The sequence below is a fragment of the Octopus sinensis genome, linkage group LG25 (assembly GCF_006345805.1).
Source record: "Octopus sinensis linkage group LG25, ASM634580v1, whole genome shotgun sequence".
Classification (NCBI taxonomy): Eukaryota; Metazoa; Mollusca; class Cephalopoda; order Octopoda; family Octopodidae; genus Octopus; species Octopus sinensis.
Genome location: NC_043021.1, coordinates 587,399 through 601,096, shown reverse-complemented (window position 1 = coordinate 601,096; position 13,698 = coordinate 587,399). Strand labels below are relative to the sequence as shown.

Here is a 13,698-nt window from a genome sequence, read left to right as displayed (position 1 = left end):
TGGCAAGCTTTCCAGCTTCTAATTCTTAAAGCTGAATCATTTCCAGCTAAACTGATACCTAAGTGCTAATTAATCTGAATTACTGAACACTTACACTAACGAGCTTGACATGAGCTGCATTTATTACTAGGGATTATCACTGAGTGGAAGATTTTTCTTAGACTTCAGACCACTAAGCCTACCTGAAACCACTTCCACACATGAAGAATATCCAGCAGCCATAAATACCTATTGTCTGTTGTTGCACTTTGAATCTTTCTGCGGCACTGGAGCATCGGTAATAATGGCTGATGCTTTTATGTCGTTTAGTATCTTCGTCAGTGCTGCAATTAGTGACATTTAGTAGCCTTGGCAGTGCTGTAATTTGAAGCAACAGCAGGACACCAATTCCCTGTCTTGAAGCCACTCAACATTTTGCTATTTACAATGTATCTGTCTATATGTTTATATATATATATATATATATATATTTAGATAGATAGATAGATATACACACACACACACATACAAATGTATGTATATGTATCTGTGTTGGCTCCATTTCTTCACTATTGATACACAAAGGAAATGAAATCTGAAACGTATGATCAGCTGTATGGTCAGTCCATCAATGATAATTGACTTTCTAATCTCTTCTATTGAGGTTAATCAATTTTTGATGTTTGTTCTGTAAGTATTGTCGAAACGATCTGCTGGCTTCTCCTTTGCATTGCCAACAAATTATGATGAAGATGTCAGTTCATTAATTTTTACATAGATGATGATGATGATGGTGATAGTGGTGGTGATAGTGGCACAACTGGTAAAGAGTCAAGTTCGATGATTGACATGGATATAGCACAGTGTCTCAGGTTTTATCAAGTTAGTCAACTCTCCTTCAAATCGTGTTACTGTAGCCTTACAAACGGGGACTAGGTGTACTCAACCGGGCCTAATATAGGCTAAACACAACAAAGACTACAATAACCACTACAAACCGTTTTGTTGTCATGGAGAACATGGAAATAAAAAAACAATAAAGGAAAGCAACCAAATAGTTCAGAGAGATGAGGGGTGGTTGAAGTGATTGACTTTAAGGTTTTGGGTTCAAATCCTGGTGCTGTTATTATAAAATTCATTTGACATATCTCAACCCTGCCACAGTTAAACGTAACACATCTATTGCTACATGTGTTCTTTAACTCTTTAGCATTTAAACAGGCCACATCCGACCCAAATATCCTACCGGTTTCAAACTGGCCAGATCTAGCCTCTCACACCTACCCTACAATGTCATTTTTAAAATATACACCCATATCATCAAAATTTCAAAGCTATGAGAGAATGTATGATTAATTTCCAAACAATATGAATAATTATGCATTACATTTGAGTGAGCGACCTGAAAGCTGAAGAGTTAGGCTTCCTTCTGTGACTAACAGTTGGAATTGATATGGATCAAGAGATTAGCAGCAGACAAGAGTACTTTTACATTTGGGTATGTTACTATATTCATTCTCCTGCTAATCTCTTAAATACTCCTCTTTTTTACTAATCTCTTAAATACTCTTCTCCCTTATTAATCTCTTAAATACTCCCCTCTACTGCTAATCTGTTAAATACTCCTCTTTCCTGCTAATCTCTTAAATATTCCTCTCTACTGCTAATATCAAAATACTCCTCTCTCCTGCTAATCCCTTAGATACTCTTCTCTCCTGCTAATCTCTTAAATACTCCTCTCTCTTGCTGATATCTTAAATACTCCTCTCTACTGCTTATACCTGAATACTCCTCCCTGCTGTTAATATCTTAATATACTCCTTTCTGTATTGTAGGTGTGCTGGATTCTGCCGTTCTTCCTGACCGGAACCTGTCTGGCAGACAGTTCTTACTCCGTGACAATTCGGATTCTATAGAATGTGTCTTCTACGAAATTGTAAGTAGTTTTTGTTGCTGGACTGTGGGGAGTGACGGGGGGGGGGAAGGTTAGCAATGGGTTCAGTGAGGAGGTGGGGTGGGGGTCAGTAATGGAAAAAGGGGCTCAATGTCCACCACTACTATTACCACCACCACCACCACCGTTTCCATCACTATCAGTATAAACTGATATAAAAAAAACATAGAAGACTGAGAAATGATGAAAGATAGTTTTGTGTGTGTATATGCATATGTATGTGTGTTTGTGTGTAATGTGTGTGTTTATATATGTGTATGTTTTATGTGTATATACAGATGTGTGTGTATGTACATATATGCATGCGTGTATTATGTGTATGTGTGCTTGTGTATGTTATGTGAAAAAAATAACCAGTTACAGTAGCAACTTCTGAGTCTATATGATGATCACCATGATGATGATGATGGTGTTGGTGGCGGTGGTGGTGGTGGTGGTGTTGGTGGTGTATTGTCACTGCAGTAGTAGTGATAGTCGTGATTACCAGCTGAAAGGGACACATGTCTTTGTTGATACACTGGAATTGAAACCCTGAAGCTCAGGGTTACATTGGGAACCACACACACACAAGTGGCTTGGGAGATGTAGGGTTCACATGTGAACAAGAAGTAAATCTTCTTTCTCTATATTCAACCCCACCCCACCACCACCATCTCCAGCCTTGAAACTGAGAGTATCTGCCAAAGCAGTACTCTGTGTCAACAGGCTGACGATACTCAGTGTGTAATTATATTTATTGTGTTCGTTAACATTAAGAGCTTATATTTTTAATAAGCACATCATCTATTATGTGACATTTCATACACATCTATGTTTGTTTGTTACCTTGACAACCATGTGATCATATCCTGGCCTCCCAATCAGACTCTCAACTGCTAAATATCATTACATGTTGTCATCACATCTCAACACTTCACTGAAGATGAAGATCATACTATTTATCTTTCTAGTGATGATGATGATGATGATGATGAAGCTGCTAGTGCTGTTGTTTAACCCCAGGCCTGCTGTAATTCAGCAGCATCCCAATTGTGACCAACTCCTACTTTTTCTTTATTTTCCTAAATACAATAACATATGAGCCAAAGGAAATTTGACTGCTATTTCTGGCAGGTCAAACAACCACGAAGAGGTTCCTTTGCTGACGACTCTTTGACAATAATGATGATGATGATTTCCTCTCCTTCCTCATCCAGCCATGTCTCATATCAACAAACCGGGTGTTTATACTATCACACTCTCACACACACCATTATAAAACCCATCAGTGTATTTGTCTGTGAAGGGGGAGGAGACATTACAAACAAATCAGCTCTCCTCTCCCCATTGTATCCACCCCCACCCAACCTGCCACTACATCTCTGTCTCCCCACCTCACTGTCAACACCCCACCCCTATATCAATGTTGATCATCAACAGAATGGGATAAAAACTATAATTCAATGACATTATATGTGATAGAAATCAATAAGTTTGTATCAATATTATGGAGGTCAGTGTTGTGTGTGTGTGTGTGTGTGTGTGTGTGCATTATGCCCTTATTGTTGTACATGTGTGTCCAGTGGAGTTTTAGTATTGTTTTATGAGTGTGTGTGCATTTGTGCGACTTTGCTGCTGCTGTTTCTGTGTGTGCACATTTATGTAGGTATTTTACTGGTCATGTGTGTGTGTGTGTGTGTGTGTGTGGACACATGCATTATAAAGTTTCATATTATATATTAATGATACAGACAAGGTTGTCATTTGTTATGCATCCTGGATTATATAATCTGTGTAGGTTTTAATGAGAGGGGGCAAAGCCCATGGTATTTGCTGGTCATTGGTGGGGAGGGAGCAGGAGTGTGGTTCCATTGTTAAAGACACACTAGAACCGAGAGAGGATATCAAACCAAGTCACCTATTGGAGCTACCAAGTGTGTGAGAGAGAGAGAGATCAGGAGCAGTTCCATTACAGGTTGATAGAAACCTGCTATTTGTAACCAATGCAACCTTTCATAGTCAAGTGGTCACCAACCAAACTAGTCCTCTTCTGACCTTTCCCTATGAGAAGGGTTGGTGAGAAAAACCTATCAAAGATAGATAAGCCTCTTTAGAGTGTGTGGCACCCATCTCCCCCAGGAGATGGGTGCCACTAGGACTACAAAACTGAAGGAAACACTTACATGAAAGTTCTACTAGCATTTAATTGCAAGTAGCCTAATTAATTAACAAGAAAAATAAATATGGGTGAATGGGTCATAAAAACGCCCCTTATATAATAGTTTGATGAAAATATTTAATGAGATGGGAACGAATTCTGGTTTCTGACTGCCTTCCTCTTCTTTTCTTTTGTTTAGTAGATGGTTGTGGTGGTAGTGGTGGTGGTGGTGAGGAGTTTATGTATGAAGGGGTTAATGTTTGTGAGACAATAAGGGAGTCTATACATGGTTGTCGAGTTTTCTAGAAATAGCTGTCAAAAGCACTCACTCAGATCACCTCTGTCTTAAAATAGGATACACTGGATATTGTAGTGCTAGTTACACTATATCTGAATAAAAACAGGTGGAGTGGTCATAGCTAGAATGTCTTTGATCATAGATCTGTTTGAACTTGGTTAGACTGACACTAGACAACAACAACATTTATGTTGAATTTGTCAGTGTTTTTTTTTTTTATCCCCAGGTCAACTGTGGTCAAGCTGACCTATATTCAAAAGTAATCCAAGCATGACTATCCTGTAATTTTCAAGACATTGTAGGATTGCATTGCCTAAAGTGTTCTCTTCTTATTTAAAGTAAAAGGGTATAATTTGACGACTGCTATTTCTAGCAGGTTCAGCACTGTCCTTCCCTATTTTGGAAGGAATAATAACAAATGAAACAAAACAATACAAGTTCAGTTCCAATTTATCACTTTTGAATTATTGTCACACACACACACACACACACACGTGCTCCCCCCCTGTCACCACTAGCTGTATATTATAGTTAATTACTTCTACAATGTTTGATCTTCATCTTCTGTTTGATGTAGTTAGCTACTTCACTTCAATGATGTTCACCAACCAGGTGTATGATATAGTGAACTAGTTCACTACAATGTTTGATGTTCACTAGCATACAGTATAGTCAAGTAGTTTATTATAATAAATCAACCAATAACTCCTAAATCTTTGTATTACTTTTTACCTCTGCTGGTTATTACTAGTTCCCTTGAACTGGACTGTTTTACTAATTTTTTTCAGTGTCTGATGTCCACCTTGTACACAGCATAATCCCCTTTCACACTGAACACTATCTATAGACACACACACACAATAGACTCTCTCTACCACAAACATTGGCATGTTGTAGCTGATTGCTGAGGAAAGCAATTTTAGTCGAGTGGCTTAGGAATGATGATGGAAACAAGAAATAGCTTATTTTAAGTTTAGAATTACTGGAAGAGTTGAGTTTCGACTGACAGTTCAATAAATCTTGGTCAGGAATAGTTGCTGAGTTTGTTTGGTGGATTATCAATAAATCTAAAGTGGTTTATAACAGTCAGTAATTTATCGGAAAATACATCTAACATTCAATGTTGGCAACATTAGACAGCAAGGTGTATATATATATATATATATATATATATATTTATGAGAGAGAGAGAATGATGGATGCGTTTTCTCTGTGATTTCTCTCCTTTGTCTCCTAGTTTCTTGTTACAATAAATTCTTATTCTTATATTGTTTGTTTCTCTTTCTTCTAAATTTCCAGGATAGGATGTTACCACGACTGACTCGTGGTCATTGGCTGAGGTAAGTGTTTTAACTGTTGCACTATTGACCACAACCTTATTATAACCATTCAATTCTGATATTGGCAGCAGGAGATGGAATCAGAATTTGATAAACTGAGACTGATGTCTTCTCTCAGATTTCTTCAAGAGAGAAGAAACTATGGTTCGGAATCCCTGATGACTTCTTGGCGTCATTTGTGCTTTATGGGGCCAATCGGACTCAACTATCATTGTACCAGACACAGTAGTAGTAGTAGTAGTAGTAGAGTTGATTAAATTAACTCCAGGGCTTGGCTCTACAAGGAGGAGGAAAGGTGAAGTGGATTTTAACAAGATTTGAACTCAGAATATAACAGTCACTAACTATCACAAATCATTTTCTTCAATTCTCCAATAAGTCTATTGATCTGCTGAACTTGCTTCTAATATAATGTCCACTGTTCCATCAGTTCTCTTGCTTCCCTAACCTTTCCTACAATTATTGTGATGTGTCTGTACTTGTTTAGTTTGACCAGCAAAACAGGTTTCTTTCTATTTGCAGTCCTTCACGGGTCACTGGTCACCAGTGAGAAAGAAGAGTTGGAGACAGCACCAGCCAACTATGTCCTCATGTCAAACAGGCAAACTGGTTAACCTATCTCTGGTGATTCTAAATGGTTCCATAGTAGATTTGGTTCTCTCTAACATTGGTTAGATTGGATTTCGGTGTCTTCAATGAATGTCGTTAGAGGACATTAAGTCTTTGTAAAATCTATGGTAAACACAGTCTCATTGGTATAATAATAATAATAATAATAATAATAAAATATTCCACTCTATTTGGTATTTTTTAGATTTCTTGTAGAAACTATTTCATGTTGGCCACATTAAGGTAAAGCATGAAGGTCACAACATTGCTCTAATGTTACAAATTTCTTTCATAAAACAATTGACTTTGAGAATTGTGATAGATTTGTCTAGAATGGAATGAAGACAATCCCATCTGATTGTTTCTGTTTACTCTCCAGTCAGCCATGTTTGAACTAAGAAAATATTTGCCAATTGTACAGGTTTTATTGGTAGAAAAAAACTTTATATTGTACTTTGTCATGACAACTATCATGACTATTGATGAGATAATATAAATGGTTAACTCTTCTCCAGAACCCTCCACCATTTGTGACCACATCTTTAAGACTATATTTCATACCATACAACCGGTCAAGTTGTAATTGTGTCACAGTGAAACACCATTCAACGACCTCCTTACTTTTTTTTTAATTGATTTGTAGTTTTAGGTGCAGGCATGGCTGTGTGGTAAGAAGTTTGCTTCCCAACCACATGGTTTGGTTCTGAGTTCAGTCCCACTGTGTGGCACCTTGGGCAAGTGCCTTCTACTATAGCCTCGGACCAACCAAAGCTTTGTGAGTAGATTTGGTAGACAAAAACTGAAAGAAGATGGTCGTGTGAGTGTGTGTGTATCTGTGTTTGTATGTTTGTTTGTGTGTGTGTGAGTGTGTTTGTATTTGTCCCCTACCACCATTTGACAACCAGTGTTGGTGTGTTTATTTTCCCATAACTTAGCAGTTTGGCAAAAGAGACTGATAAAATAAAATAAATCCTGGGATTGATTCATTTGGCTAAAAATTCTTCAAGGCAATGCCCCAGCATGGCCACAGTCTAATGAGTGAAGCAAGTAAAAGATAAAAGATGTTCATTGTTATTTAATTACAAGTGAGATCTTTGCAAACATCTGCCTCGTCAGTGTAGTTAAGATTAAATTGCTTTTACTGTTGCAGCAATGAAAAGAAGTATCAACTTTGTGTTTTGAAAGTTAACGAGATGCGTTAGTGTTGCCAGTTGTTGTGTGAAGGCGAACAATCACAGTATTGAGCCACTTCCACTGTTGTTCTGCTGTCCATAGCAAACCTGTTTGTTTTCTCTCTTCACCGAACATAATATAATGAAGATGTCTTTTACATGCTTCAACTACTTGATACTGCTTTCTGGATGTCACTACACTTGAAACAACTGTCCACTTCAAATTTCAGGAAGCTCTATACATCTCACTTGCAGTATTTATTAACGCCAGGCCAGGCTGCTGGCTCTCGGCATAATAACTGTAGCATTATTGTGTGTGTGTGTGTGTGTGTGTGTGTGTGTCTATAGTTACATGTTTAGTAGTTGTGTATTGTATTTAGTTATTTTTCTTTTTTTCCACATCTGCTTGGTGTAGAGGAAGGGATGATTATAATTATGCCCTTCACAGACCCTCCTAAACCAGTGAGATTGATACTGTTAGTTTCCCTTTTGAACTTTTATAAGTTAACAGCTACAAAAGAGACATGTGCTGGGAGAGAGTTCTTTTTGAGAAAGAAGGGTTGACCGTTGTGATTAGTGTAGGGCCTGACAGGGTCGAGTACAACAAGGGTGATGAGAGGAGGAGATTTGATTCAGATGGAAGACCTGAGTGCAGGTGGCATGGACGCAACCGATTCCAAGGAGCAGAGAGAGGAGTCAGCACACCAGAGGTTAGAGTGTGTTTGTGAAGGACTTTATGCTAATCAGCCAGGTGGTCCTTTTCTGAATGTGCATCAGAAGCCTCTTCAACTGTGCACCAGATGTAAGGACAATATTCCATTGTGGATCTCACTTGAGCTTTGTAGAGCATCAGTAATTGCCGAGGGGCTAAGGTCTCTTGTGACCCTAAAAAGAAGAAGAGCCAAGAGAAGTGGGGAAACTACAATATTTTTATGAATTTATTCTATCAGCCACAGACATGTTTATTGTTGCATATGTTTCCTTCAGTCCTCTCTTGTCTCATTATGTTTAATGTGATATGGCATATGACACATTCCCTGTTAGAGATTTATTGGGAATCTGGTTACACAGGGACCAAGTCCCAATTGGGGAAATTTCTTTGGTCACTTCTATGTAAATATCCATAGAATGTAAGGAATTCTAATTATGGGGAAACCATTCAGTTTTGGAGAAATCTCATGGTAATTCCACGAGGGGAAACTGTAAAAATGAAGTCTCAGACATGGCAGTTTAATACCGTATTATCCTATGATTAAATTCTTCTATAAATCAGCAGGGGTGGGGTAGAAAGAGACTGTCGTTAAGAAGATTGCTTTTGAAAGTACCTAGCTTTGAGTTTAATCCTATGTACAGTATCTTGTATAAGTGTTTTCCACATTTCCCATCGCTTTGACAACTGTGAGGAAGCCAGTTGGAAGGACCATTCTTGGTTAGCCCCAGCACTTGGTCATTAGATACCTGTAGTGTGTAGCTTAAGCCATCAACTACCTTTGGTGGAGTCCACTCTGTTGAAAGTATTTGGGTCAGGTAACTTCCTTCATCAGTCTCAAAGAGTCATGGCTAAGGCCCTGGCCACAACAACAACAACAACAGCAGTAATAGTAGTTATAGTAGTAGTAATTTTCGTTTTATTTTTATTGTAAGCAGATATGTCTGAATTTAGAGGATCAAAGAATTGAGCAGAATTATGTGCTTTTCTATGACCCTAATATAGTTATAAATATTGTGATCCCAGCAGAGTAAAAGCTAATATTTGACTCCACTCTGGGATTTGAACTCTGACCTGTGAAAGCAATGAACCAGATTCGCCAGCTTCATTAAATTTCGTTATATTAACATTTTTAAAATTCCTTAGATATATATTTAGCTACACTTTCCTGCCCTTCTTTCTTTCTCTCTTTCCTTTCAGAATTTCCAATGTTTTTATGTGAAAACTTCCATCTCAGTGTTGTATTATTTCGTCTTTTCTATGTTGGATTTTCTGTCTGTATGTCTGTAGTGTGAATGGTTATGTATCATCATCATCATCATCATCGTCTATACCTGGTTGCATGTTGTGTGTCTCCTGTATATCTGGTTGTTAATTTAATCAATAGCTTTTAACACTTTTGCCCATCTCTTATGTTTCTCAGTTCTGCATTTTCTCAACTTGACCAATCAATCCCGAATATTGTGGATCAACTTTCCAATCATTGCTGAGATGAGTAAAATAACTGAATCAAATCAATACAAAACAAGGCTTGGTGATACTGGGAGTATTTTTGCCTGAAAACCTGGCATCTACTCCTCCTGTATTGTGGGCATAAATACTAAGATGATGATGATGATACCTGTAATCTACTAATAATTGGTGGTGGTATGTAACTGCATCAGTAAACGCTTGTCTAATCCATAGCAAACCCCTGTTTAACCTATGCAAAGCCTCTTAGTTTATTTAGCAGCAGAATGAGAAAGTTAAAGGTAAGTGGTGGTGGTGGTGGTGGTCAGTGTGGAAATCCTCATCACCGTTTATCAATGACATAGTATCACCTGTGTGGCCATAATGGAACACAGAGCTACATTACTCAGCAGCTGATAGAAACTCATTAAGTCTAGTCTGGTTTATGTTAGCAGCGTTTCTCGTTAATTCTGACAGAATTTTAAAACAAATGTCAGAAGGAGTTTGCTTACAACACAACAACAATATGTAACAATTCTTAGTCTCCTAATAAATCATTATTATTTATATCAATACGTTTATCTCCGCCTATATCTATTGATATACGTGTGTATATATTATGTATGTATATTTATAGGTATGGATGGATGGATCTATTTATATATCACCATTATTTAATCTCCATTATTTCATGCTCTCTCTATCCATCTATCTGTCTGCCTGTCTCTTTGTCTATCTATTTCTATTTGTCTGTGTGTCTGACTACCTATCTATCTCTATCTGTCTATCTATCTATCTCTGTCTGTCTATCCATCCTCCATCTATATTCAACCATCCATTTTCATTCATCCATCTCATCACCATCAGCTTTTATTGTCCACATCTCCATGCTTGCATGGGTCAAATGGAATTCATTGAAGCAAATATTCTTTGGCCAGAGGCCTTCCCTGTGGCCAGTCCTGTTTTCAAGTTAATGCTTCCTCATGACCAGATATCTTTTGGAAACAAACAAACATTGCATGTATGACAGAGACGCTTGTTTACAGCCATCATGGAACGTCAAAAGATGCATGCATGCACACACTCACATCATCATCATCAATTAACGTCCATCTTCCATGCTGGCATGGGTTGGACAGTTTGACAGGATCTGGCCAGCCACAAGACTGTACCAAACCCCTCTGTCTATTTTGGCATGGTTTTTATGGCTGGATGGCTGTCCAACAGACACATACACACAACAGGCTTCTTCCAGTTTCTGTCAACCAAACCTACTCAAAAAGGTTTGGAGAAATGTCTTCCATTAACTTGTATGATAAATTTTGGTTCAAATCTCACTGGGGTCAGCTTTATCTTTCAGCCATCCAGTGTCAATCAAATACTGGGGTCAGTTATTCTCTCTCTTTCTCTCAGAATCCACTGTTCTGTGAGGTGGTCATGGCAGGCTGCTTGAAATTGGCTAAATATGTCTCACCCAACAACAGCTTTCTAAATAAGGCAACATGGATTGCACAGAATGTCTTTTTAAAACATGTACTCACACACTACCACTCTCACTCCTTCTCCACTACATATCACACAGTGTCATGTAGAGTTTTAGTTCAGTGAAGGAGGGACAGTGCCCATGGCGTTTTTCCCTTGTCTCCAGGAAGTTATTTTCAGTCCAGACATCTGTACCAAATATTTCCATCTGAGTTGACTCTACAAAAACCAGATGGTAGTTTATAGCTCTGCCATCCAAATGGTATCCAGTGATGCTGGTGTAAACCGTGTGATGAATATTGGTCCACCATTGAACCCATCTGTTTTATCTCTTTGTTTCAACAGGTTTTCTTAATTAATTGCAAAGCTTTTACTTATTCCAGTATTTTCTTTTCCTCTGTTTTGCCCTCCCCCTCAACCTGTTCTCTTCCCCCAGGTGTGTTGGAATGATTGATAACAAAACCAAAAGACTTCACTGTATCAGTATTCGACCTGCAACAGTTGAAGAGAGGAATTTGCCACGAATCATGGCATTCCTTCAGCAAAACTATTTAAACGGTTTCGATGACAACAGTGGGTAAGTGGTGGCATTGTAATTGCCTTTTTTCTATTCAAATGTTTCAGGTATTTAAAAGGTTTAGGCAACAACACCACCAGGTAAGTGCTGGCTTTGTAATTGACTTTTTCGTTTGCAATTTATTAGTAAATAAATAGATACATAAATAATAATAATAATAATCCTTTCTACTACAGGCACAAGGCCTGAAATAATGGGGGAGGGGACTAGTCAGTTGCATTGACCCCAGAGTTTCACTGGTACTTAATTTATTGATCCTGAAAGGATGAAAAGCAAAGTCGACCTTGATGGAATTTGAACTCAGAACGTAAAGACAGACAAAATGCTGCTAAGCATGTCGCCTGGCATGCTAACGTTTCTGCCAGCTAGTAATGGCATAAAATTTTGGCAGAAGGCCAGTAATTTTAAGGGAGGAAATAATTTGTTTACATTGACCCTCAACCCAGTACTTGACTTGTACTTTATTGATCCTGGAACAATGAAAGGCAAAGTGGACCTTCTCAGAAATAATGATTTCTTTTATTTGCCACAAGGTCCCAAGATAATATCGAAGGACAAGTTAGAGCACAAAAAATTACAAAAACGTGGGGTTAACATCAATCAAGGGGAGATGCTACCACATTAAAGGATATACAATAGAAAGTAGAGAAATAAATAATAAATAGAAACCCCAACAGCAGGGCAGTCCACTTAAGGTAATCTGGGATAAACCCCCAACAAAAATCCTGAAACTGTTTTTACCTGGCATTTCAGCAACAGCTCCCTTTCTGGATGAGCTTGGCCACCCCTAGTCATGATCTCTTCCCAGTTCCTATCTACCTTGAGATCTGGTCCAAATCAAATTCCGAGCACTTTCAGTAATTGTTGCTAGTTGACTTTCCCCTCCAAGAGCCTAGTTGCAGACCTACTGACCTGTCCTGGTTTATGAGTGCACCTGTACATTCCTGATATTCTTTCAGTTTAGTGTCAATCTTTTCTATGTCCAAAGAGTCCGGCACCATGACAGTGATGTTGTCTGTGTATGCAGGCACAGCTATTCTGTGGAATACCTTCAAATTCTCCATCCTTCACAGCAAGGGTTCTATAGCTAAAATATATAAAAGCAGGGAGAAGGGGCATCCTGAGCATTCAATACTGAAAAGTCCCAAGAAGTGGTTCTTCAGTTTGACAACCGAGCAGATGCCACTATATATTGTGATGATCCAATCTCTGAAGAGGGGATTGAAACCAACAGCTTTTAGGACAGACACCAGATAACAATGGTTCACCCTGTCAAAAGCTTTGGGTTGTTCCAGATTGACCAGTGCCCTTCCAAAGCCCAATCTATTCTGACCTGTTCTACCATGTATCAGATGAGGTGGAGACTGTTGTGCATAGATCTACTGGGGATTGCACTAGTTTGTGCATCCCCGACAACAAGCGCCAGCCTCTTGGCTAGCACCTTAGCTAGAATCAGTGTTAAGTTAAGTTAAGGGCCTGACGTTTTCATTCACCTCCTTCTCATTCAGATCCCTTCTCAGCAGCGTCACCGCTTCCCAACCACATGACTGGGAATGCTTTCCATCAGTTACCAGGAGCTATTAACACTATTCCAAATAAGTCCGACATGTGGGCATATAGTTCATAGGGCAGACCCTCCAACCCGGTGATTTGCACCCCACACAGTGCCCCAGTACATTTTCCACTTCCTCCATGGCAGAAATAATAACTGATTGTTTTAATCCTGGTGCAACCCATTTCCACTGGTGTGATTTGAACTCAGAGATGCTGTACTTTTCCTTGTAATAATTGCTAACTATTTAAGGTTTAGGTCTCTACCTTCTGTGCCCAGACAGGAGCAGTAGAGAGAAGAAAACTGTTGATTCAAAGGATCACACTCTATTGCTGGTACTTAATTTTTGATGATTCCCAAAGTCGACCCCTATGGAATTCTGACATAGAATCTTTACTGTGGGTACAGGGGGCTCTTTTGATTCCTATTTTCTGGCGGTT

At 38.6% G+C, this 13,698-nt stretch overlaps 1 protein-coding gene across 1 annotated transcript in view; it reads left to right on the top strand.

Annotated features, from left to right (window-relative positions):
- The window catches only part of LOC118767840 (spermatogenesis-associated protein 22-like), a 66,536-nt gene that overhangs the window by 47,219 nt on the left and 5,619 nt on the right, over window positions 1–13,698 (top strand). Inside the window, exons 8-10 of the mRNA XM_036513142.1 lie at window positions 1,815–1,915; window positions 5,668–5,708; window positions 11,566–11,706. Of these exons, the coding sequence (XP_036369035.1) occupies window positions 1,815–1,915; window positions 5,668–5,708; window positions 11,566–11,706 (283 nt within the window). The remainder of the gene's footprint in view (window positions 1–1,814; window positions 1,916–5,667; window positions 5,709–11,565; window positions 11,707–13,698) is intronic.